This window comes from Neurospora tetraspora, assembly GCF_033439725.1.
Source record: "Neurospora tetraspora strain CBS 560.94 chromosome Unknown B0H65scaffold_6, whole genome shotgun sequence".
NCBI classification, from domain to species: Eukaryota; Fungi; Ascomycota; class Sordariomycetes; order Sordariales; family Sordariaceae; genus Neurospora; species Neurospora tetraspora.
This window is the reverse complement of record NW_026944388.1, coordinates 1,181,105-1,205,034: the sequence shown is the minus strand read 5'-3', so window position 1 is coordinate 1,205,034 and position 23,930 is coordinate 1,181,105. Positions and strand designations below refer to the sequence as shown.

At 54.1% G+C, this 23,930-nt stretch overlaps 6 protein-coding genes across 6 annotated transcripts; 4 read left to right on the top strand and 2 right to left on the bottom strand.

Annotated features, from left to right (window-relative positions):
- Positions 1-325: 325 nt before the first annotated feature.
- B0H65DRAFT_255402 (uncharacterized protein) lies at positions 326-1,136 on the bottom strand. The gene is made up of 2 exons (XM_062822545.1): positions 771-1,136; positions 326-705 (listed from the first exon to the last, which is right to left on the bottom strand). The coding sequence occupies exons 1-2, from the start codon at positions 1,046-1,048 to the stop codon at positions 594-596; spliced, it is 390 nt and encodes a 129-aa protein (XP_062679268.1). The 5' UTR covers positions 1,049-1,136; the 3' UTR covers positions 326-593.
- A 4,302-nt stretch (positions 1,137-5,438) lies between these two features.
- B0H65DRAFT_444336 (uncharacterized protein) lies at positions 5,439-7,901 on the top strand (the record flags this gene model as incomplete). Its single annotated transcript, XM_062825678.1, has 2 exons — positions 5,439-7,647; positions 7,876-7,901. 2 exons carry the CDS (start codon positions 5,439-5,441, stop codon positions 7,899-7,901), a joined length of 2,235 nt encoding a protein of 744 aa, XP_062679267.1.
- Positions 7,902-9,017: 1,116 nt separating this feature from the next.
- Positions 9,018-11,325, bottom strand: B0H65DRAFT_471977 (uncharacterized protein). Its single transcript, XM_062827126.1, has 3 exons — positions 10,824-11,325; positions 9,706-10,761; positions 9,018-9,618 (listed from the first exon to the last, which is right to left on the bottom strand). The coding sequence occupies exons 1-3, from the start codon at positions 10,903-10,905 to the stop codon at positions 9,326-9,328; spliced, it is 1,431 nt and encodes a 476-aa protein (XP_062679266.1). The 5' UTR covers positions 10,906-11,325; the 3' UTR covers positions 9,018-9,325.
- Positions 11,326-12,921: 1,596 nt separating this feature from the next.
- Positions 12,922-18,522, top strand: B0H65DRAFT_471957 (uncharacterized protein). Its single transcript, XM_062827125.1, has 4 exons — positions 12,922-13,689; positions 13,754-15,872; positions 16,191-16,841; positions 16,899-18,522. Exons 1-4 carry the CDS (start codon positions 13,391-13,393, stop codon positions 18,030-18,032), a joined length of 4,203 nt encoding a protein of 1,400 aa, XP_062679265.1. The 5' UTR covers positions 12,922-13,390; the 3' UTR covers positions 18,033-18,522.
- A 44-nt stretch (positions 18,523-18,566) lies between these two features.
- On the top strand, positions 18,567-21,060 carry B0H65DRAFT_471951 (ATP-dependent RNA helicase mrh-4, mitochondrial). Its single transcript, XM_062827124.1, has one exon. It carries the CDS (start codon positions 18,822-18,824, stop codon positions 20,694-20,696), a length of 1,875 nt encoding a protein of 624 aa, XP_062679264.1. The 5' UTR covers positions 18,567-18,821; the 3' UTR covers positions 20,697-21,060.
- Positions 21,061-21,078: 18 nt separating this feature from the next.
- On the top strand, positions 21,079-23,725 carry B0H65DRAFT_590489 (putative phospholipase C; the record flags this gene model as incomplete). The annotated part of the gene is made up of 2 exons (XM_062831070.1): positions 21,079-23,116; positions 23,175-23,725. The coding sequence occupies exons 1-2, from the start codon at positions 21,535-21,537 to the stop codon at positions 23,723-23,725; spliced, it is 2,133 nt and encodes a 710-aa protein (XP_062679263.1). The 5' UTR covers positions 21,079-21,534.
- Positions 23,726-23,930: the final 205 nt, after the last annotated feature.

Sequence of the window (23,930 nt, the reverse complement as noted above, 5' to 3'; positions counted from 1 at the left end):
CAATACGCAAGTCGAGCGGATGCGCAAGCGAAGCAGCCGGACGGGACCGTTGGGCTAGACCAATGTGACCTCTGGACGGAGGCGTTGCTGCCCCAAGAGAACTGGACGGGAGCGTATGGCGTATGGCGTATGGGTTCGTAAATGTCGGGAAGAGGTGTCCGGCCCTCGGAATTGGCCAAGTGTTGGTGGTTTGGAGGTTTGGATGGACGGGAGTGTAAAGGACGGAGGTTAGGTAGAATGGTTCGTTTAAGGGAGATGGCAGCGGGAGGCGTCACGGTGGGTTTCAAGAACGGGACCGACCCAAGTTCCAAACCCGACCCGAACAAGTGACGACGCTCGGGACCAGTTCGTCGGTGATCCGGGATTCCTAGTTGTACTGAGGACCCCGTCAACACGCCAAAAACACGCCGAAAAAAGGGACACCGCGCTGGCCAGTTAGCGACCGGAGCTTGGGTGTTAGTGCGCACCGCAACTATGAACCGTACGTAAACAGCCTGGTATAGTAGTGTAATATCTCACAAGTGGAAACTAACAGAATGTTTCCTCTTCAGTCCTTGGTCGGACAAGCTTGTCGAGGTAGGTAGAGGTAGTATCTAGACCGTCTTAGGTGCGTCTTCCGGCCTACCAATTGGGATAATTGGTGTCTTGACTTGAAGCTCCGGACTTGAGAGAATTATATCCGTTTGGGCTGCACTGATGGCGCAACTGCGACGAGTGTATACGAGCTGGAGTTGGCGATTCAGTTCTCTCCCTTTCGGGTTTCGACTTACTCGATAGCAACTGTCTGGAGACAGATATAAGACCCAACTCGAAGCGTCGCGGTTGGCTTCGGATGCTTCTCTTGTTCGCAACGAGAGGCTTTAAAAAGTCGCACTGCGCACGTTTTTGGGCTTGGAAGATTTTGACCTGTCACGCTTCCCAGTCCGAACCCGCCGTTATTTTTTAGCGGCAGTACGATCTGAAGGCCATGCAATGCAAGGCATGACGACCTGGACGCCCAAAGATGGAGAAGAATCTCAACACAAGAGGGTCCCGTCCGACCCATCATCCATGGCCACCCACGCGGTAACGGAACGGAATAGTACTGTACAGTGTTGTCTACACGGCCCTCACCTTATCGCTGCAGCGATGGAACACGGCCGGGCCCATTCTTGGGCTGCCAGGCATCAACAGACAACAGGTGTTTTTTTTGGCCTTTGGACAAATGAGGCTTCTGAGTTTATAACTAAGTGGTAGTGGGGAAGACTTCATTTGTCAACTTGAGTGGAAAACATAGGAAAGATATGTAACAGATATTGAACGTTCTCTTGTGTGCGACTTGGGCACAGTCGATACCCAACCGAGGCATACTGTGTGTTCGCCTCAGATCATGATCTTGAAGCTCACTGCATGTTTTCTCAAGTTCCATGCTCTTGGTTTTCATCACTTGGAAGACAGGGCACTCAATCTTGTATGTGAGTATTCATCATGAGACCATTGACCTAGATTGGTATCAAGACTTCTCGTCTGTGAGATAACAGAGAAGCCAAATACCGCTTTTTCTCACTCCCGTCGGATTTATCCCCCCTGTCCCACTAGTCCTACTCAAGTTTAGGAGTTGTGCTGTCCTGCCATCCACTGCGAGTCACCCGCATGCTGGAACTTGCCAGTCGTCTTGAGTGGCCTCGCTAAGTCTGTCAGCCCCATCTGCTACGTTGGCGCTCCGGCATGCAGGTCCTTTCCCCGATCTACTAGACCGTATGTGGGAAGGATAAATCCGACGGGAATGAGAATTAGCGGTACCCCTGAAGTGTCCATCACCTTGAAGCTCCGAGTTGTGTCCTTCATTCGGGCTTCCAGGGGAACCGGAACCCAACAATGGAACAACCACGGTGCATCACAGCATTGCCTCAAAGAGATTGATCGACAAAGCCAAAACACGGCACACGCAATACACAGGCATGATCAGCAACCCACGCTTCAGTTAAGACTCTTTGCCTCGATTGTTCCAAGCACATGAGAAGATGAGCGAGTCTTGGAACGCCAACTCCTTAGCGCCGAGGTTGATGGCTTCGGTTCTCTCACTGAGAGCGGCCGGGGGACTTGGCAGGTCGGGTTAGCTCCGACCGGTGGGTCTCCATTATCGGCGCAATGGCGCCCCGGAATGCCGGGGCGCGGGATGCGGACAGGAGGACTGCAACTTGGGATTTAACTGACACCCGGCCGGACGGTTCATCGGGAATCCAAGTCCGGATGACAGACCCCCACATTTGCCGTTGGTGTCGTCCGCACTTTGCTCCTCCACGTTACTCCAATTCCATCCCAACGTTGCTGCGCTAGCCCGACAGCCCGTGTAAGTCGGCGGCTTGGCGGGGTTGAAGGACCGCAAAAATCGGATGACGGGCCGGCACCTTTCATACAACTAGCGAGACAAAATTCGAGATGGGACATGAAGCGTACATATAGTATAGTGATCTTCAGACTATCAATCAATGGTCGTTACATAGAACTACCCCAGGCTCGCCAGGTCCGTATGGCAGGCAGAAATACTCAATTTTGAAACATGATCTGCCATGCGTAAAAAGGAGGGTCAGCTGGATAGGGAATGGTTTTGGATGAAGTGATATTCAAATCCCGTGCTCGTTCCCTGGTTATCTTCGTCGTTTTTTTGTTTACACTACACCTCTGCATGGATATAACTTGTTAGCTTGGTACGTTGATTCTACGAGAAACAGGGGCCAAATAAAGGACAAGCCAGATATTTCTTGTGTGAAATTTAAAGTTCTTTGCCACCCCCAAAAACCACGCTAACAAGTTATATCCATGCAGAGGTGTACAGTCAGCAGAGCCGAGTGTCGTGTGACAACCTTCAAGAGAGTTTCCACCTGACCCGCCATCCACCAGTCCAGCCCTACGGCTGTACCGTGATGAGAGGTACGTCTTGTTCGAGAACTGTAGTGGTCTCCTTGTGGTGTGGTTCCTTTGAGCCTATTGACGGCTCTTACAAAGTCGTTCCATGGTGTTAAAAGATGTCGAGGTGAAGTCTGTGTTAGATATCTCTTAGGATGACTTTTAAGCTTTGTGATGCCGCATGCCGCTTTTTAAAGGTCTTGCTTGTTGATACACGCATTGAGGTTATACTTTGTGCCTGGCAAATGCGTGTCTGTACCTATTCCGCGTACGTAGGTGTTGCAGACAAGCAGGTCGTTGACAATGCGTGTACCAAATGCAGGTCGACAGTTCGTCAACAGGCCTTGTGGTCGAGTTTGTTTCTTCTCAACTTGAGAAAAAGAAACGTCAAAGAACACGGGCAATGCCCCACTATCACTGCCACCGTCAAGGGTCCCCGGATTCTGGACGCTCCTGGCTTGTCTGTGCTTTTCGCCTCAGTGGGGTACGCTGAGCGCATACAGTGGGGACTGCACGACGGAGCGGGGCATTGCTGATCAACTGAATGGTCGGTTTCTCTTTTCCATTTCTGCCAAACATCAACATTGTCGTCGGATGTCAGCATCATCAGGAGTTTCATCTCATTGAACAGCACTGTGATGAAAAGCAACGAACGCTCTTTGATAAACTCCGAGTTTAACTAACACGAGTGGCTTGACAGGACAAGGGACAAGTACAACATAAAGAAAAACTTGACGGGGTCGCACAGGAACAAGGCAACACAAGCACGCCCAACTTCAAAGAGATTCCAAATGTGCAAAGAATTGATGGTTGTCAGAAGGCTCGGTCAAATGTCCCAAGCGAGGGACGGAAAGTGATTAGCCGCCAGCCACATGGGAGGTCAGCAGCTGCTTTGTGCGTGCTCGAGGCGTGCAAAGACCCCTTGGACCCCTAAAACCAGCAAGCGGCCAGGTGGCACGCCGGCATGATCATATGCGGTCCGCCCAGGAGAACCCAGACAAATGGGATTCTGGCATGTCCGATATGGAACAATGGATTCGGCCTGGATCATCAGCCATTCAGCCATTGCCCGCCTGCCCGCCTTCGAGAATGGAACCCAGCCCGCCCTCGCCGCCCGCCCCCGCCCATCCCCGTCAGATCAATGCCTCATGTCTTTCCTCCAGTCTGTTCCTTCGACAGGCCTGGCAGGGAGAATACTGTGTACACTATGTGCCAAGCACAGGCGTGACAGACTGACAGGATACCTCTACACCATGCACTGGTCTCGGTGATCCCTTTGAGGCCGGTTGCCAGCTGTATCTCTCCCCACCATGCACACCACCTGGGGCTTCCCATCTCCAATCGGCCCCCCCTCGGCCAGCCAGTGCTGCCTCTCACACATCCCCAATCCGCTCAGCTGGCTGCCCAATATGCGATAAGGGACCTCACCCTATGTCGTGCCACCCGGGAAAATAACCGCAAGACCCCCCTGCCTTTCACGGCTGTCCATCCAATATCACAGGAAACCGCGTCTTTTTTCCTCTCACCTTTGCTAGCGTATGATACTGTAGCCCGGTGTCATCTGTCAGCTTACCTCTCTTATCTTGCCCTCTACATCCTCAAGATCGTCCGATCCTCGTTCCTCTTGAACTATTCTCTCTTCTTTCCTCCTACCCATCCCCAAGAAACAGTTCCTAGCTTACACGTGTAACCGGAGTGGGAACGACTTATAGAGGCCGTACAACAATAACGACTCAAACGTTGACTGGCTGCTGTTCGAATATCATCACAGCTCACGACGGAACTACCGACAACTACAACGACGGAACTATATACGAGAGAGAAATAAAAAAAGTGTGGAATCCCAAAAGGCTGGACTCAATATTCACAGGTCCCGATATCCCGACCTTCTCCCCTCGTCTCCAACTCCAACTGACATACCCCTGAAAGCCCCCCTCTTGCCCCTCCCCGCACTGTTGATCCTCGAGCGGACGGTCGAGCTCTGCGAGTTTGGGAACAAAAGCCAGCGATATTTTCTGGGGTCCCTGCACCGGAACACTTGGAAGAACACTTCCCGTCACCGAGCTGCCGATCCTCCGCCTCACATTCCATGGGTTTATAGTCAGAGCCGTGCTCCCCGTGGTCTCGGAGAGGGCGTGCCTTCGTTCGCTCATCGTTGGGCTTCTTTCCGTTCTTTGTTCAACTCCGTTTGTCCCGAGCCCCTGGTCACCTTGCGTCTGTTGTCTGCTCAGGCGATCCATTGGTTATCATTTGTCAGTGTCCCTTACTCGCTCTGTCCGCCAGGCTGGCCAGACCCCACACACCATCATCATCGTGGAGAGACGAGCACACTATTTGAAGTTTGGGTGCCTACTCGACAGCGCCACCGCTCGTCTCGCTCATCTCTACTGCTGGAAACATTGCTTGGTCTGTCGACACCCAGTCAGTTAAGGGCAGATAAACACCGACTCGTATCAGTGGTCTTTTTTGAGTCTTTCCTTAAGTACATCGAGCCGGTTTCGATCACTTATACGGAGAACTCGCGGCAACCAACCACACTCGTTGCTATCATGGATTCACAACTAAGCAGGCCGTCAACGCCCAGGTCGGCCAGCAATGGCGCACTTGAGAATGGAGAAGGGATAAGGGGAAAGAGCAAAGGACGCCAAAAGCTGCTCCGAGGTCTCCAACGTATCTCATCATCACCGGCCTTGGCTCCCTTTCAACGCCAAAGGTCATCGAGCAGTCCTTACCACGGCCATACCAGTCTGTCATGCGTTAGTCTGGCCACGCCCAATGCGCCATCTCCGTTTGGTCAGGCCAGCATTAGCTCTTCCTACTTCTCCCACGGAGCGTCCTCAGCTTCTTCCAGCGTTCCTTCTACGGCTCCGACCACCCCAGGACTCGACACGCCCGGTTGCGATGTTTCGGATCCTATGCTGGCGGTCCGCAAAGTCGGCCATCCCATCCACATGACGACTTCGATCGTCTTACCTCATCATAAGAAAAGGTTGACGGCATTCAACCTTTGGGCCAACATGCCGCATGAAATCAGAATCCATGTCCTCTCATTTCTCAGCCCCAAGGAGCTGGTCCGCGCATCGCGTGTCAGCAAGGAGTTCTACGACATGTGCTATGACGGGCAGCTTTGGACCAGATGTGACGCTTCCGAATTCTATCAACAGATCCCGGCTGAGGCGTTAGCCCAAATCATCGTTTCAGCGGGCTCGTTCATTAGGGATCTCAATCTTCGAGGATGTGTGCAGTTGGAACACCACAGACGCGCAGAGATGGTGGTGAAAGCTTCTCGGAATCTCGTCAACGCTACCCTGGAAGGTTGCCGAAACCTACAACGGCAGACACTACACGATTTGATCAAGAGGAACAACAGACTTGTCAATCTCAACCTTACCGGCCTGCCAGCCGTCTGCAACACAACACTCAGACTCATTGCCGAGTCCTGCCCGCAGTTGGAGATGCTGAACGTCTCCTGGTGCAAACACATGGATGCTAAGGCCATCCAAACCGTGGTAGAAGGATGCCCAAAGCTCAAAGACCTGCGAGTCGGTGAGGTCAAGGGATTCAAGGACCTGGAAGTCGCAAAATCCATCTTCACGACCAACAACCTTGAACGCCTCGTCCTGGCAGGGTGCGAAGACCTGAGTGACGCTGCCCTACAAGTCATGATGCACGGGGTGGATCCCGAAATCGACGTTCTCACAAACACCCCCATGGTGCCACCTCGGAAACTTCGTCACCTCGATCTTTCCCGATGCAATCGACTCACCAGCCAGGGTGTCCAAGCCCTAGGCCACCTGGTTCCAGAGCTCGAAGGTCTAATCCTCTCCGGCATCACGACCCTGACCGACTCTGCATTGGAACCGATCCTGGCGTCTACTCCCCGCCTCACTCATCTCGAACTGGAAGACCTCGAGGAGCTGACCAACTCTCTCCTGTCCGAACATCTAGCCAAAGCGCCCTGCGCGAGCAAGCTCGAACACCTCAGCATCGGCTACTGCGGCAAACTAGGGGACACGGGCATGCTACCCGTCTTCCGTGCTTGTACATCGCTGTGCAGCGTAATCATGGATAACACGCGTATCAGCGATCTGGTCCTGGCCGAAGCAGCCTCCATGGTCCGTCAGCGCGCGATGGATGCCAAGCGTCAAGCCATCTCTCTCAACGCTCAGCAGCAGCAGCCCTCAGGCTTGCCAAAAGTCACTCTACACTTAACCGTCTACGACTGCGGCAACGTCACCTGGACCGGAATCCGGGAAGTCCTTAGCCGAAACACCGAACCCATGAAGATTTCGGTTCCCACCACCACCACCCTCCCTACCACCACCACCGACTCGCAACCATCATCACCCTCATCATCCGACCTCACAACCTCCATCTTCGACACCGACAACAAATTCGTCACCACCACCACCACCGTCACCCCCATCAACCCCCCTCCCACCACAACCACAACCACAACCACAACCATCACCACCCAGAACCTCCCCCCCACAGAAACCATCGCCCTAAAATGCTACTACGGCTGGCAACAGACCGTAGACGAGCACACCAAGCGCGTCCTCCGCGGTTCCTTCCCCTCCGCTCGTCGTCTCGAAGCCAAGTGGGCGCAGTACATGCAAGCCGAGGAAGAGGAGCGAGCAGGCGGGGACGGTGCGGGCCGCAGACGGAGGAGGAGGAGAGCGAGGGAGGCGGCGATGGTGCATGCTGATGAGGAGGGGTTGGGTGGTCAGCTGGGTGAGGATGGTGAGGATGGTGAGGGTGTGTGGGGAGGAGCCGGGGGAGATGGGGCTGGTGAAGGGGTGGGAGCGGGGGGGAGGAGGAGGGCTAGGACTGCTGTTTGTGTTGTTATGTGATTTTGGGGGGTTGTATAAAGGGTGTTTTTTTGGTTTCTTTTGTTGTTGTTGCTGGGCAGGCAGGGCCTTTTTAGAGGCATGTTGATATGGGTTCGTTATATAAGCGCATGTTTGTGGCATTTTGTGGGTATAGGTATAGGTTTGGGCATGCATGGTTGAGGCGTTCGTTTTTAAATGTTACAGGAGATTTTTGGTCCGGTTCAATTGGGCCAAATTACACAATAGGGGGGCGAGGAGAAGAGTAAGAAAGGAAGAGAGAAGGAGAGGGAGAGTGAGGGAGGGGCAGAAAGAAGAGAGACAGAAGAAGCTGGCACCAAGAAAGACCTTATAAAGGCTACACACGGGGGGTTTACAGCAACTTCCATGTGTTTGTTTGGGTTGATTTGATTTATTCCGTCATTTACACTTTTCTTCTCTTCATCTTCGCTCTCTATGTTTTATATATCATCATCTTCGTCAGTCATTTTGCCCATTTACAACCCTCCGTTTTAGCACGTTTTGTCAATTTCGTATTCAAGTGTGTTCATAGACAGCAAGCAGTCGTGTAGTTGTTGTTGTACGTATATCAAGATCTCTTCATAAAATAAGAAGAAGAAGAAGAAGAAGCTACTACATCTGAATTCAAACTTTACCTCTACTACTTGAACTTGTTCTTACTGGTTGGTCTCTATGCGCGTTTCTTATATACATACATACATACTTTCTACTAGGCTTACTTACATTGGATGTTTTACCATCTGAAAAAGATACCTATCTGGACTTTTACTGAGTGGTACATTGGCTTGGGCTATACTATGACTATGCTATGTTATGACTGACTATAGTGGAATTTCTGTACATTGATTGTATGGAGAGAAAGCACTATTCAGTCTTTCAATTTTTATGTGTCATGCATGTGTTTGCCTGTCCTCAGTGCCTCGAGATATATTCCGTTCATGATGCTTTATAAGAGTTGTGCCTCTCTCTGTACGCCCCAGTCAATCAATGGCTTCCTGCCAGTCTTGGAACTCTACGTACTGATTGAGAGGCGCACTGCCACTTCAGGGGCACATCAGGTTCTACAAACACAAAAAGTACAAAAGTTGGGAGAAAGGCTTTGATTCCATGACACATTCGTTAAAGAAACCTTTTTGCGTTGTGGTGGTGTTTTTTTCTAGCAAGTTAAATGGTAGTAGTGATTTGATGGTATTTTGTATGGAAAACTGGGGTATGCACACAGACTTTTGCTGCATCACTGTAAGTCAAAAGCACGGGAGGTAATCTCTTACCAAATAGTTTGTAGAACGAATATGAATGGAGTTATGAGGAAGTTAACTATATCCTAACTCTATCCGCTCTGCTGTGGTGTTGTAACAACTACCGCCGGTGCAGTCCATATATTTACTGCTTTGTGGTATGCCGTCATACTACGCACTATGTGATAGCCTATAAGCAAGTAATCCACCTTGAGTATGCAATCATAGTATAATGACTGACGGTAATACTCCCTTCAGCCACCTCCTCCCCTCTCCTCTCGCTCGGGTATCCCATAAACCTAACCTCCACGTACCAAGCCTCCCAAGAGCCAAGCATCCCTATCAATCCTATTCATAAGGGAATCCCCTCGGGAACCCAGCCACCGCAGGCTCCGGTCTATCTCCATCATACCCTCTCGCATAAGCAACCATATCCGCCATCTCATTACTAGTCTGCCAGACATGATCCATGAATCTCTCGTCAGCTTTGACGAAGTCGTCGTCGTCGTTGTCATCCAATTCGGCGTCAAACTCCTCCCTATCCGAGGCGTTGCCCGTGACGTATTCGTAAGGGTTGCGGTCGAGCTCGTCGTCCCATTCGAGGTCTTCGTCGGGGTAGTCGGCTGCGTAGTAGTTCTCGTCTGTTTGTTGTTGGCGATGGGTGTTAGTGCTGTATATCGAATAGAGGGCAAGGGGGGAAAGCAGGGAAGGAAAAAAAAAGCACATACGGTTCTCATCATCTTCATCCTCCGGGAACTCATACTCGTCATCCTCCTCCGTGCCAAAGAAGAACTCGGTCTTATCGGGCTCGGAATCAAACACCAGCAGACCAACCTGCGTGGCCGCCACCTCTTCCTCGTTGAGCCGGCTGGCGGGCACGCGGTAGTATTCCTCAATGACGTACTCGTCATCATCCGAGGTGTCCATCATATCGATGTCCATATCATCATCCACCGGCGCAGCAGCAGTGGCCTGAGGGGCCGCCTCCTTAGTAGGAGCAGCCGCAGCCGCAGCCTCCGGGTGTCGTTGCGCGTACCTCAGCGCGGGAGCCTTGGGCTTGAATTTGGCTTTCCTCTCCGCAGCCTTGGCACTTGCCTCGTCCAGCTTGCTCAGATGGCTGGTAATAGCGCTGAGTGTGTAGGCGTCCATTTCCTGGGCGAGCTGATCCATGTCGACGTTGACATTGCGATTGACCAGCGATGGGGGAAGAGCAGGGTGGGCTCCGGGTTTCGACGACTCAGCCGGGGGTTGGAAGCGCCTCGTACCGGGCCGCTTGTATGATCGCTTCACGCCGGTGTCGTTGGGATCGGCTGGAGGAGGCTCCTGGTAGGTGTAGCCGGTCGAGGGCTTGGGCTGAAGGGCGGCCGGACCATTTTGAACGCTCGTGGGTTTCGACTGCTCGAGAGCTTGGTTCTCGTGAAGTGACTTTCGCTTGGAACTCCGCTCGACGAAGATGGCGGTGTTGGCGCGCTTCTTGGAGACGGGTCCTGATGTTGCGGCTTGCGATACAATGGTTTTGGACAGGTGGAATCGTCGAAGAGTGGGTTCCTTGGCCGTCTGGGACGTAGATGTCGGCTCGGTGGATGGCGTAACGTCGGGCTGGGGTGTAATCCTCTGCGATCTCGGACGGGGTAGAGGCTTGATGATGCGTCTCTTCTCATCGCCTTCTTTCGTGGTCTGAATGGTCGGTATGGTTGGCTGCGGGGCTATGATGTCTGTTGCTTGTTTGAGCCGATACACCCAGCTGCCTTCTCCATTTCGAGAACGCTTGCTTCCCTCGACCCCTTGAGTCCAGTAGTTAGCATTGCAACTAGGAATTGACAGAAACTTGTTGGAGATAACTAACTCAGGAAGTCGACAGGCGCGTCTTCTGCGCCACGCTTGCGCCGCTTGACCGTGATGGTCTCGGGGGGCAGGAAAACCGACATGTCGACCAAAGGCGTGGTTACACGTCAATTGATGCAGTGGTTTACGGTTGGATGTTGATTGTTGAGTGCGGCGCCGATCCCGTTGCGGATAGACCACGGCAAGGTATCGGATCCGGTAGGTGGTCTCGGGCAAGTGATTTGTTGCTGGTTCTCGGAATTGGTGAGCGATTCGTTTTATTGAATTCGTGGGTAGATATTTTCGGAATGTTCGTCGCGGGGTTGTTGATTTGTCAGAAAAATCTATACTTGCCGCAGGGATGAAAAGGTTGGGAAAAGGCAAATTCACTTGTACGTGAATGTTCAATTGGAAAATAATGATGGGCCCTGATGCCGAGTGTTTAAAGTTTTGAGATGGATCTGAGACAACCATAACCTTGCATGTCAGAATAGTTCACAACAAGGGTGGCATGTGAATGGAGGCGTCAGAACAAAGGCGGTCGTTGAAGGCATGAAGCTCTGTGCCGATTTTCACCGCCCAATATTGCCCACTTGACCACTTACTATGGTAAGATCCATGTCGCCAACCTGGCAAATGTCCACCTTCAATGCGGGGGATCTGCACCTCGAGAGCCCGTGCGTTTAGCGCCATCGGTACATGGCGACAACGAAGCCAAGCTCTTTTGCTTTGTCAGTTGAGCATCTGGACTTTTTGTAGCGTCTTTTTGCATTTCTGCATCACCAATCGGCAAACGGCTCGAGTGCAGCTAAATTTGAGGTTGTTGAAGAGATTTTCAAAACTATTCTTGCGGTGTGCCCTGGTGTTCTTCTCAACAAGAATCCATCAGCCTATCAATCGCGCCCGACGTGCAAAGGGTGCAAACTGACGGGAACCCACTGCAATTTGTGTTTCTGGCCTTGCTCGTCCTCGTTCGCGTAAATTTGGTGCAGTGGCACCACCACTTGCCACTCGGTCTGACCTTGGACCGCAAGAGAGGGACGGGAAGGTGTGCTCATGTACACAAATGCTGCAGCTCCGCGCTTTCCAGTTCGTTTATCTTTGTGCAGCGTTCACAAGCAAGGGTACCTATGTATGCAAGGCAGCCGAAGCAGGGCACACATCCATGTCGGGACGGTTGCGGTCTTGATTACATTGATGCAGTGAGGTACCAGTAGAGGTATGTATGTTTGAGGAAGAACGACGAACCGTCAAAAACAAAAAAAAGACGAGTGTCGGGTGGCTGTAGGTAGGCAAGCACGGCAAGGTAGGCGTAGGTCAGCACAGCAAGCTTCAGATCACTACACTGCACTGCACTGCTAGCGCCGTACAATTGTGCCGAACTGCAGATCCAGGGAGAATGAAGAAAACCTGGAAGCTGAAGAAAACAACCACCTACCTAGCCGCCTTCCCTTGTCCGCACCGGTCAAGGAACAACGTCCATTCTGATCATGATAAGTTGATAACAGCCATCGAACGAGATGCTGCCATTTCCGTAGACGAATTGCGTGATAGGTTGCACTGCGACAATTCCTAGGATAAACATCGATCAGCCATATCCCGGACTCATATGAGGTAAACAGACTGAAGAGGGGAATTTCCACTTCTCTGGTCTGCACCTGCCTCGTCCATTTCTGATTCCCCGCGCGTCAGACCTGCCAGTGAGGGGCTTCATCCAGCACTGCACCTCTCCCCGAACACACCAAGGACTGCACCACCCACTTGCACCCAAGCACGCACCGCACCTCACAGTCGAGCACAGCACACACAGTATCCATATCCCTTAGAGGTATCCACAGTCAATACCACCCAACAAATTCAGGCCCTTATCTCGGAACTGGTCTGCCTGCCTAAATAACCCCGACTGCCTCGAGATCGGCTCCAGTGGTGAGTTGTCCGTCCGATTCCTTCTCCCCCTCCATTTTCCCAACCAGCAGCTGCTCGACCTGCACATTTCGCTGGCAGCCTTGGAACATCCATCCCACATCTTCTGCAAACCAGTGTTCGACGCTGTCATCCTCTTGCCGTCGCGTAGCGCTTCTATCTTAGACGTCACCATCTGGTCGAGGCTGAGCTTACGATAGACACTCTGAAGAGAGACAAGGTACCCAAAACTCCCAAACCCCGCACCTCACTCCAGCACAAGCACATCCCGTCAGTCATCAGCCCACCCAAGCAACATGGAGAGAGCTTCGAGAAACGAGTTTCGAGCTTCTGTTCTTCTGTGTTGCGCACCTTCGCTTCCAACTCCCGTCGCCTCTCCACTGTTCAAGATCCACTCCATGATATCGCTTGTCAACATACTAATCTCCATGATTCGAGCAGCTGGTTGATCCCGTCAACAAGGCCTGTGCGACTCCAGCTACGAACCAGCAGCTAACGTCGAATCACCGCCAACCTACAAAGCTACCCTAGAGCGCTCTTTCAGGAGCTATCACTTTATTTTATCGGTGCACAGCATTTGGGCATCCGGGCCAATGACCCAATAGTCTCAAATTACACTTCAACTCCCCACACTTTCCATCTATCGAAACCCTCAAAGCCCAAACCATGGCTTCCACCAAGGTGTCTACGACCATTACATTCCGGTCATCCGGCACTCAGCCGCCACTTTTTATTGCTGGCTCTTTCTCCGAGCCAGAATGGCAACCCCAGGAGATGGACTGCACCACCGGTGCTGACGGAGAACACGTCTTCACCAAGGAAATCTGGGGTGAAGTCGGATCCAAGGCAGTCTACAAGTTCCGTATCGGCTTGGGCGATTGGTGGGTCCTTGACGAGGGCGCGCCTACCGTCACAGACAGTTCTGGGTTCAGAAACAACGAGTTGGAGTTCCAACACCCGCCAAAGTAAGTGGAAGACTGCCTTGTTCTTGTCGTCGGTACCAACTACTGACCTGTACACCGTATCTAGGGAGGAACCCAAGCCCGACCTTCCCAACGACGAGGCAACCCCAGAGGAGAATGCGCCTCAAACAAATGGAGATACTGCTCCCGAGGTTGAGGCTCCCCAAGAAAAGGACACTGCTACAGAAATCACCGCGGTCTCAGAGACAAAAGACACCCCGGAGCACGATGTTGTCCTCAAGGCTGAAGATGTCTCCACTACCGAGGCTCCTGGCGCAGATGATACTACCTCCAACGATGATGCTGTTGCCAAGGACGACGCTGCGGCAAAGGACGACACTACCTTGGAGGCTCACACTGAAACCAAGGCTGAAGCCCCTTCGACTACTGAGGCTACCTTGAAGGATGAAGCTCTCTCGGAGGAAGAGGATAAGACCAAGACAAAGGATTCCACAGAGAGCAACGTTGCGCCCGTTGAGGTCTCAACATCAGTCGAGGCTCCTTCATCCGCTGAGACACCTTCCAAGGAGGAGGAGGCCACCCCAGAGGAGGCCACCCCAGAGGAGACCAAGGTCGAGACAGCAACCGATGTTGAGGAGACCAGCTCGAAGCCCGAGGACTCTCAACAGCACGAGGCGGCCCCGAAGGAGGAAGTCCTCGCCCACGAGACTGCTCCAGAGGCCGAGTCGGCGCCCAAGGAGTCCCTTTCTACAGAGGAGGAAACCTCTGCCGAGCCTACCATTGAAACGGAAGAGTCTAAGCCCGAGGAGACCACCGTTTTAGACGCTGAGCACAAGAAGGAAGCTGAGGTCGACGCGGAATCACCCGTTGAGAAGGCTGATGTTCAGGAGGAGAGCACCTCGCAAGTCGAGGCACAAGAGGAAGCCACTCCAGCTGAGGAGACTGTTTCCGCTGCTCCAGAGGCCGAGACCACCCCCGAGACCGAGACAACCCTGAAGGAGGAAACTCCTGCTACGGAGTCCGACTTGCAAGAGACCACCGAGTCTAAGGAGGAGGTCAACCACAGCGAGGACATTACCCACGAGACGACTGCCCCGGAGTCTGTTTCCAAGGACGAAGAGACCCCTCTGGCGGAAACTGAGAAGGAGGACTCTGCGCCCATTCATGAAGATAAGGTTCAGGAGGACACCTTGAAGACCACTGAGGAACAGCCTTCTGAGGAGAAGCCTGCTGAGGAGGAGACTGCCCGCGAAGAGGCCAGTCCGGAAAAGGCCACCGAAGAGAACGCGATCAAGGAGACTTCGGAAGAGCCTGCCCACGAGGACGATACCAAGGACAAGGCCACTCGGGAGGAAACCGCTCACCAGGATACCCAAACCGACGATGAGGTCACTCAACAGACTACTCAGGAAGAGATCACCCAACAGACAACCCCTGAGGAATCCACCCAGCAGACGACCCAAGAGGATGTCACTGAGGATGCCCCTGAAGTTGCTGCTACCAAGGACGAGGTCGACGTGAAGGATGACACCACTCCTCACAAGACCGATCTCAAGGACGAGGCTCATCCAATTGAGGTGTCCGAGGAGGAGCCCACTCAGAAGGAGGATGCCGAGGAACATGCCGTCCATGAGACTGCTCAAGAGGAACAGCCTACCAAGGAATCTGCTCCCGAGGAGACAACAGTAACCGATGAGGCCACTTCGGAGGAGGTTGCGCCGGAGAAGGCTGATGAGGAGGGAACTGACGCCAAGACCTACGCAGCTGTGGCTCATGAAGCTCTAGAAGCCGAGGCTTCCCCAGAGATTACTGAGGCTGCTCCGGAAGCAGAGGCTCCTCAGGCCGAGGAGACTGCTCCGGCGGTTGAGGCGGCTCCGGTTGCAGAGGATTCTGAAGTTGATAAGGCTGACGTGGCGACCGAAGCTGCTCCTGCTGAAGAGACTTCTCCTGCTGTTGATGTTGCTCCTGTTGAGAAGGCCACCCCAGTTGAGGACGACGCTCCGGTTGAGAAGGCCACCTCTGTGTCTGAGGAGACTGCTCCCGTCGCTGAGACCAACTCTGCTGAAGAAGCTGCTCCTTCTGAGACACCTGCTGATGTCTCTGAGGAAGCCGCTCTTGCTGCCGAGGCTACCCCCGCCGAGGAGACTGCCCCTGCCACTGAGGCTTCCCATGTTGAGGAGGCTGCGCCTGTTGAGGAGGCTTCCCATGTTGAGGAGGCTGCGCCTGTTGAGGAGGCTTCCCATGTTGAGGAGGCTGCGCCTGTTGAGGAGGCTACGCCTGTTGAGGAGGCTTCCCATGTTGAGGAGGCTGTGCCTGTTGAGGAGTCTACTCATGCCTCTGAGGATGCTCCTGTCGAGGAGGCTGCTCCGGCGGTTGAGGCGGCTCCGGTTGCAGAGGATTCTGAAGTTGATAAGGCTGCCGAGGCTACCCCCGCCGAGGAGACTGCCCCTGTTGCCGAGGAGACTACTCCTGCCACTGAGGCTTCCCATGTTGAGGAGGCTGCGCCTGTTGAGGAGTCTACTCATGCCTCTGAGGATGCTCCTGTTGAGGAGGCTCCTCTGGAGGCCGCCCCTGTCTCTGAAGAGCTCCCTGCTGAAAAGGCCGCTTCTACCGAAGAAACTGCTCCTGCTGTTGATGCTGCCCCTGTTGAGACCGCTGCAGTTGAGGAGGCAACTCCTGCCGAGGAGGCCGAACCCGTCCCGGCGACCTATGCTGAGGCCGTCCAGGCGACCCATGCTGAGGAGCCCGCTCATGTTGAGGAGACTGAGGCTATCGAGGAAACTACTCTTGATAAGACTGCACCTGCTGAAGAGGCTGCTCCTGTTGAGGAGGAGGCGGCCGACACGCCTGCTGAGCAGCCCGAGCCTGTCGCTAATGCGGCCAAGGAGATTCTTGCCCGCTCGGAACCTGTTACCGATTCGCAGTCAGGTGCTGCTACGCCAATCTTTGCCAGGACTGCGGCGGAGGTCGCTGATTCTGCTGCACTCCTCAACGAAGGAACACCTGAGGATCGCGTCTCCGATGAAGAGGCTGGAAGGACTGGTTTCCGTCGCTTGTCTGCCACGCCCATTGCCGAAGTTTCGGAAACTGCCGCGGAGGTCGCTGATAGCGCGAAATATCTGGACGCGCCCGTTGCCGAAGTTGCGGACACTGCCGCGGAAGTCGCTGATAGCGCGAAATACCTGGACACCGAGGTGAGAATGGTTCTGTAATGCTTTGAATGATTTACAGTATGCTAACATTACAAACAGTCAACGGAGGCCGATCAATCTGAGCTTGCTACTCCCGCCGAGGACGGCCCCCATAATCCAGCTCTGTTCTCACATGAGTGCGCCGGTATGTACGGCGAAGAACCTTCGATCACGATTGTATCCGAGGACGTGGACCAGGACAACGAGATCCGAGAGGAATCACCGCTCGACGAGGAGAATATCGATATTAACGATCCCACCCTAGAACGCTTCCCATCCAACCGCGACGAGATCATCGATACTGTTCGGAAGCTTGAGACTGGTCTCGAGGAGGACCAGGTTCTTATCGAGGACGCTCCCCCATCACCTATCATCGGCTCTTCGAATTCACGGAGGGAATCTGAAGTGTCCCACGACACCGCTCTCGGAGCAAGCGTGATCCCCCGCACCGTGAAGAGGCTAGATGTTCCCCATTCACCTCGTATGTCCGTCAGCTCGGCTCAGTCGTCGGCCTTGTCGCTGCAATCGATTTCGGAGAGCGAGGAGCCGACCAGCAGCAAGGAAGATGATTCCTCAACGGTTCAGCTTTCGCCTCCCCACAAGACCGCAGCGTCAAACGAAACTACACCTAGGGAGGCTGTTGAGGATGAAGGAATCTCTCTAAGCCCTGACTCGCCGAAGAAGACGAAGCACACCGAAGATCTGACCACCAAGACGCTGGAGCCTCAGGCACAGGATATTCCCGAAGTCGCAGTACACACTGTCTCGGTCGAGGCGCCTGTTGAACCTACCGCTCAGGAAGAGCAAGCACCTGAGGATTCCAAGCCCACGAACGGCCTCCTTCCCAGCCCAGAGGTTGTTGCGGAAACCACCGAACGCTCGAAGCCATCTCAACCTGATGCTCAGCAGAGCACCGATGAGCCCGTTGCTGCCTCAGATGCTACCGGTGCTGATGTCCGTAGCGAGGCCGAGGCATCGGTCACAGCAACAGGCGCGGACACAGACAACGCCAACACGGTCAGAAAGAGAGGCGGACAGGGAACACAGGCCAGCTCGCCGCCGCCCAACGATGCTCCAGTCATCAAGCAGGACCCGAACGGCGGATGGTTCACCACCTTCTGCAAGCTGATTATTGTGGACTTCATCGGCGGTATCCTGAGCCGAATTGCGGGCAACCGCAAAAGACAGACGTAAGGCATACACTGAGCTCAGACGATAACCTTTCTTCAGATTATCGATTGACTCTGTGTTGCTTTAGGCTGTTGGCAGCAGGCACCGCCGCCGTCGCCATGGGGGTCGGATGGTGGAGGATCAAGGCCAATGCAGCTAGGAGCGCTGCGGGTGAATTGTTGAATTAGCCATGTGTTTTATGCAGGGACGTGTAATGGGTGTATATGGGTTAATGAAGAACATGAGACATGGATACAGTATGCGATTACCTATGGTTCCCGGAGTTCAAGTTGTGTTGGCAGAGACACGACAAGGCCTCTTGAGATTGTTTTGATGAACGAAAAAAAAAAGAAGGAAGAGAACGACCTAGTACATTGTTGAGTTTTGTTATTCCCTATAGTCAATATCCCTACAATAAGTAGTACTCAGCTCTTGAGTTCCTTGTCACGAATTTGTGATGTGATTCCATGTCGAAAGTGAAGGCATTCCCATCATGAGTTTAGTGTACAATGACATGGACTTTTACAGGGACATGGTGGTGAAGAGACCCCTGAAACACAACGCTAAGCAGAGACCCCTACAGGTGGTGAACAGTGGCAGAACATTCCAGCAGTCTGAGATTGCCGATAAGCACCACTGGTTTGTTGGCGCTTGCCCCTCCTCTCTTTCAAACTTTTGGAGAAGGTTGGGGTAAACACATCACGAAATTCGCCTGCCAAAAATTTTGTCGACGACGGAATCAGCCAAGAAGAGCAAGACGACGGACAGCATCTCTCGACACCACAGCCGTCGGCGCACGGGAATCTCAACATAATGTGGAAGACAGCGAGGGACTCGGTGTGCCTCATCTGCCGTTCGGCCGCAACGACAAGCACATCGACGTCAGCAAGAGCAAGCCTTGAACCATGGGCCGGCCAGAGAACGTTTTCGACACGGCGCGAGCAGCGCCCTTCGCGCATGGTGCTGTCCGATCGTGTTGCCCGACCACCACCAGTACGAGGCCCTGGCGAGGGCAACAAGAAGCCCCGGAACAAACCTGATGGCCCTTGGGCGGGCATGAACCGACGAGTCGCAAATATCGACCCGCGCAAAGCACCCAAACCGAAGCCGGTAGAGGAGGACGACAGGAGGGACAAGAGGGACAAGAAGACCAAGGGACAAAAGGCACTGAAGATGCAACGTGCGCTCGCGACCATCAGCTACGGACAAAGAACAAGCATCAAGGAACGGATGCAGGAGATGCAGTCTTTCGACCAGTTCGACCTGCTGCCGGTGGTGAAGGAGGCTATTGCGCAGGAGGCACTCAAAGGCATGACGGAGATCAAGCCCACGCCCGTACAGAGATTGGCTATCCCGGCTCTGCTAGGGCAGCCGATGGGGAAGAAGCCGAGGCGACCGAAATCAGACAATGGCAGGGAAGAGTTCCTTTTGGCTGCCGAGACGGGATCTGGCAAGACGTTGGCATATCTGGTTCCCGCTGTCAACGCCTTGAAGAAGGGTGATGCTGATGATGAGTTGGTCGCCTCATACAACGAGCGTCTAGCTGCCGAGAAGGAACATCGTGGAGGTGCGCCGGTGTCTGAGTGGATCGAGAAGTTCGAACCTCATCCCAACACGGCCCGGCCTCGTGTGGTTGTCCTGGTTCCTACGGCAGAGCTCGTCGACCAGGTCACCAGCGTTGCCAAGAAGCTCGCTCACTACACCAAGTTCAAGGTACGACCTCTGTCCGCCAGCATCAACCCGCTCAGGAACCAGCGCAACCTGTATAGCCCCATCGGCGTGGACATGATCGTATCGACACCTCACTTGCTCGCCACCATCGCCAAGTCGGATCCCAACGTTTTGTCCCGCGTCAGCCACCTCGTCATCGATGAGGCCGACTCCCTGCTCGACCGCAGTTTCTCCGGCGACACCACCAGCATCGTTGACCGCGCCATGCCCTCACTGAAGCAGCTCATCCTCTGCTCGGCCACCATCCCGCGCCGTCTGGACACCTACATGGAGGAGCAATTCCCCTACATCAACCGCATCACCACTCCCAACCTGCACGCCATCCCCCGCCGTGTCCAGCTCGGCGTGATCGACGTGTCCAAGGACCCGTACCGCAACAACAAGATGCTCGCCTGCGCCGACGCCATCTGGTCCATCGGCAAGGAGGCCGCCAAGCACGAGGGCCCCAGGGACGAGATCGACGTCAAGCGCATCATGGTCTTCGTCAACGAGCGCGAGACCACCCAGCAGGTGGCCGATTACCTGGTGTCCAAGGGCATCGACGCCATCGCTCTTCACCGTGACACGGAGGAGCACCGCAAGTCGGAGATGCTGGCTTCTTTCACGTCGAACGAGCCGATGAAGATCAGCAAGCCTGCTGAGGATGTTGCTGCTGCTGCTGCTGAAGGAGGCAAGGCCGGTGGTGCCGTGAGCAGCTCCCCTACCAGGAGGCATCTGCCTAATACCAAGGTCATTGTGGCGACGGATCTGGCGTCTAGAGGTATCGATACCCTTGCTGTGCGCTTTGTCGTGTTGTATGATGTGCCGCATACGACTATCGACTTCATCCACAGGCTGGGCCGCGCTGGTCGCATGAACCGTCGTGGTAGGGGTATCGTGCTGGTGGGCAAGGATGATAGGAGGGATGTCGTTGCTGAGGTTAAGGAGAGCATGTTTATGGGCCAGGCCCTTGTTTAAAAAGGCCGGTGTACAACATCAAAGATGGGACTTGTAAGACTAAGGGTCCAATGGACGATAATCTCAATTGTGTCGGTATCATATGATGTCTGATAGATATACCTAGATCTAGACTACTGTAAAGCACACAGAAACGGACGGGAACCTGGAGGTCCTAAAAGGGAAAGTAAACATTTATAGCACTTGGCGTTACTTGGTGGTTTCAACAGACATTGTTACACTATTTTGTATGTCTACAGGCCCCATTTTTGTTAGTTGAGGCTGAAGCTATCACCGTCCCCAACCCAACCTGGAACTTTCCACGCCAAGTTGAGACGAAACAGCAGTCCGGTCTTAGCACCCCTGACCTGGACCACTAACGGCCGCCAATCCGCGCCAATCTCGCTGTTCGATCTGATGGCTAGGGGATGCCCCCACTGGTCAATGACACGGGAGGGGTCCTGTGGGGTCCAAGAGCTTCCACGGCAACGGCAATGTTGGAGATGGATAGGTCGTGATGAACCGGAGCCTGAAGAGCTGTTCAGCATCATTTATACCCAATCATCACCTCATTCCACCTCTATATTTTTCCCTCCTCTTTCCCGCCGGTCTCCAAGTTCACAACCTTTGAAGAAGTCAAACACCATCAAACGCCAGGTCAACCTTACCAACCAACCATCAACAGCTTCAAGCGGGGTCGCGGGGTCCCCTGAATCGTGAGCTAGGTCTGGGCCCGGTCTGGCCTGTCTGTTGGCTCTTTGGCTGCCTCCTTGTACAACCCATTCTCACCTTCTGTCATCGTACAGACATTGGATTCACGCCTTTTTTCCCCTCGGTCGTTGTCTAGTGCTCCCATTTTATGCATCGTCTCAAGTCAAATATGTCTCTCCCCGATGGAGCTCACCAAGGAGGCGGTGGCTTATCTGGCGCCGAGCAGAAGGTCAAGACATTCAGTCCAGGCATTGCGGCTCATTTACAACGCATCTACAGCGCACACGCCGATACCGTGACCAAGGCCTGGCGCCAGGAAGATGTTTCTGTCTGGCTCAGGTGCTGTCAAGGCGACGACGAAGCCGAGCTGGCTCGGGACTTCCCGCTTCACCAGGACTGGGACTATGAGAGTTTTGTTCGGTATATCACTTCTTCAGCCGCCAACTCGATTGCGCCTCCGCACTCCCATGACCTCAGCTACCCGCTCTCGAGCTACTTCATCAGTTCCAGCCACAACACGTATCTGACGGGCAACCAGCTCTCCAGCGAGTCGAGCGCCGGTGCGTACAAGAACGTGCTGTTGCGCGGGTGCCGCTGCATCGAGGTGGACGTCTGGGATGGCTCGGATTCCGAGTCGGAGGATGGTGATGACGACGATGCCGAGTCGGTGACTTCAAGCAGTTCTAGCTCCAGCTCTGATGCCTATGGCAGCGGCGAGGAGGAGACGGCGAGCAAGATGAAGAGGAAAGCCAAGAGTAAGCTGCCTAGCTTTCTCGGTGGAAGGAAGAAGTCCAAGGACAAGAAATCTCCGCAGCCCACCACAACAAAGACGGCGGCGGCGGCGGTACCAGCGGCACCGGTAGTGGCGCCGGCAGCAACAACCAACGAGACCGCCCCGGCAGGATTGTCAGCGGAAACGAACCCCCTAGAAAAGAGCAAGAGCGGTGGCTCTGCTTCCTTATTCCAAACACTCAGTAGGAAGAGCACCAAGGAGCCGCGAGTCCTGCACGGGTACACGCTAACCAAAGACATCACCTTCCGGGACGTGTGCGAAGCTATCAAGGACTACGGCTTTGTCACAACCGACCTGCCCCTGATCGTCAGCCTCGAGGTGCACTGCAGTGCTGAGCAACAGGAGAGGATGGTCGACATTATGCGGCAGACCTGGGGGGACCTGCTGCTTCCCGAGCCGGAGGAGGATGCCAAGTGTCTTCCCACCCCCGAAGAGCTGCGCGGCAAGATCCTCGTCAAAGTCAAGTACGCTCCGCCTAACAACGATGGGGGCTCGACGACCCCCGAGGACCTAGACAGCACAGTCTCCGCGGCTTCGGGGCTACCAGAAGAAGCAGGCCAACCGAAGCAGCGGGCGAAGAAGCCATCGAAGATCATCTGGGCTTTGAGCAAGATGGGCATCTACACGCGCGGCGTCACGTTCAAGAGCCTGATGCAGCCCGAGGCCAACATGCCGACGCACATCTTCTCTGTGTCGGAGGGTGGCGTGATGGAGCTTCACAAGGAGAGTCGGAAGGCGCTGTTCGACCATAACAAGCGCTACCTGATGCGGGCGTACCCATCTGGTATGCGTATCTTGTCGTCGAACTTGGACCCAGCCGTGTTTTGGAGAAAGGGGATCCAGATTGTGGCGCTGAACTGGCAGAATTGGGATGAGGGTATGATGCTGAATGAGGGCATGTTTGCTGGGACTGGGGGTTATGTTCTCAAGCCTGCTGGTACGTCCACTTATTCCACCCCTCTTTAAGGCAGACAAGAACACTAACAAGACCCTAGGCTACCGCTGCGGCAAACTAACCGGCGGCAACCCCTCCCCCGAAGCCTCAGACACCCAAGCCGACGCCGTCCAGCACTACACCATGGACCTAACCATCGACGTTCTCGCCGCCCAATCCCTCCCCCTTCCCCCCGGTGACACCAAAATCGACTCCTTCCGCCCTTACCTCAAAGTCGAACTGCACGTGGAAGAGCCCGGCGAGCGACACGGCACGGACGAGCTGCCGCAGGACGGCAAGGAAAAAGAGGGCGAGTACAAGGCCAAGACGAAATCTCTTAAAGGTTACGGACGCGATCCGGATTGGTGGAAGGGTGGTAAAGGAACACAACAGCTCAAGTTTGAGAATATCCCCGGTGTGGTCCCGGAGCTATCGTTTGTGAGGTTCTTGGTGCTGGATGATGAGATTGGAAGGGATTCGTTGGCGGCATGGGCGTGTGTGAGGCTGGATCGGTTGAGGGAGGGGTATCGGTTTGTGCATTTGTTGGATGCGAAGGGGATGGAGAGTGATGGGGTTGTTTTGGTGAAGATAAGCAAGAAGTTGAGGTTGTGAGTGGGTGCGGTGCGGTGCGGTGCGGTGGTTTGTCTCGCTGTGGCCTGTGGGAGTGAAGGTAGGAGGGAGTTGAGTTTGTCGAGAGCACATGGAGCGTACATAGCATGGAGCGTTGAGTAGTAATATTTGGCCATGTCATTCATGTTTTTAGCAGTGGTCAATTTAACTGGTCTTGTCGGGAACTGATGAAACTATTTGTATACGG

What these genes read in the sequence shown, in the direction of transcription:
- B0H65DRAFT_255402 (XM_062822545.1), bottom strand. Translation starts at nt 1,048, where the DNA reads ATGATGGGTCGGACGGGACCCTCTTGTGTTGAGATTCTTCTCCATCTT. An exon ending in CTCCAGACAGTTGCTATCGA is followed by an intron (nt 706 to 770) that starts GTAAGTCGAAAC and finishes CACTCGTCGCAG; the next exon opens with TTGCGCCATCAGTGCAGCCC.
- B0H65DRAFT_471957 (XM_062827125.1), top strand. Translation starts at nt 13,391, where the DNA reads ATGGCTTCCACCAAGGTGTCTACGACCATTACATTCCGGTCATCCGGC. An exon ending in ATGTTGAGGAGGCTGCGCCT is followed by an intron (nt 15,873 to 16,190) that starts GTTGAGGAGGCT and finishes GAGGATGCTCCT; the next exon opens with GTTGAGGAGGCTCCTCTGGA. An exon ending in CGAAATACCTGGACACCGAG is followed by an intron (nt 16,842 to 16,898) that starts GTGAGAATGGTT and finishes CATTACAAACAG; the next exon opens with TCAACGGAGGCCGATCAATC.
- B0H65DRAFT_471951 (XM_062827124.1), top strand. Translation starts at nt 18,822, where the DNA reads ATGTGGAAGACAGCGAGGGACTCGGTGTGCCTCATCTGCCGTTCGGCC.
- B0H65DRAFT_471977 (XM_062827126.1), bottom strand. Translation starts at nt 10,905, where the DNA reads ATGTCGGTTTTCCTGCCCCCCGAGACCATCACGGTCAAGCGGCGCAAG. An exon ending in CGCGCCTGTCGACTTCCTGA is followed by an intron (nt 10,762 to 10,823) that starts GTTAGTTATCTC and finishes ACTGGACTCAAG; the next exon opens with GGGTCGAGGGAAGCAAGCGT. An exon ending in GGATGAAGATGATGAGAACC is followed by an intron (nt 9,619 to 9,705) that starts GTATGTGCTTTT and finishes AACAACAAACAG; the next exon opens with ACGAGAACTACTACGCAGCC.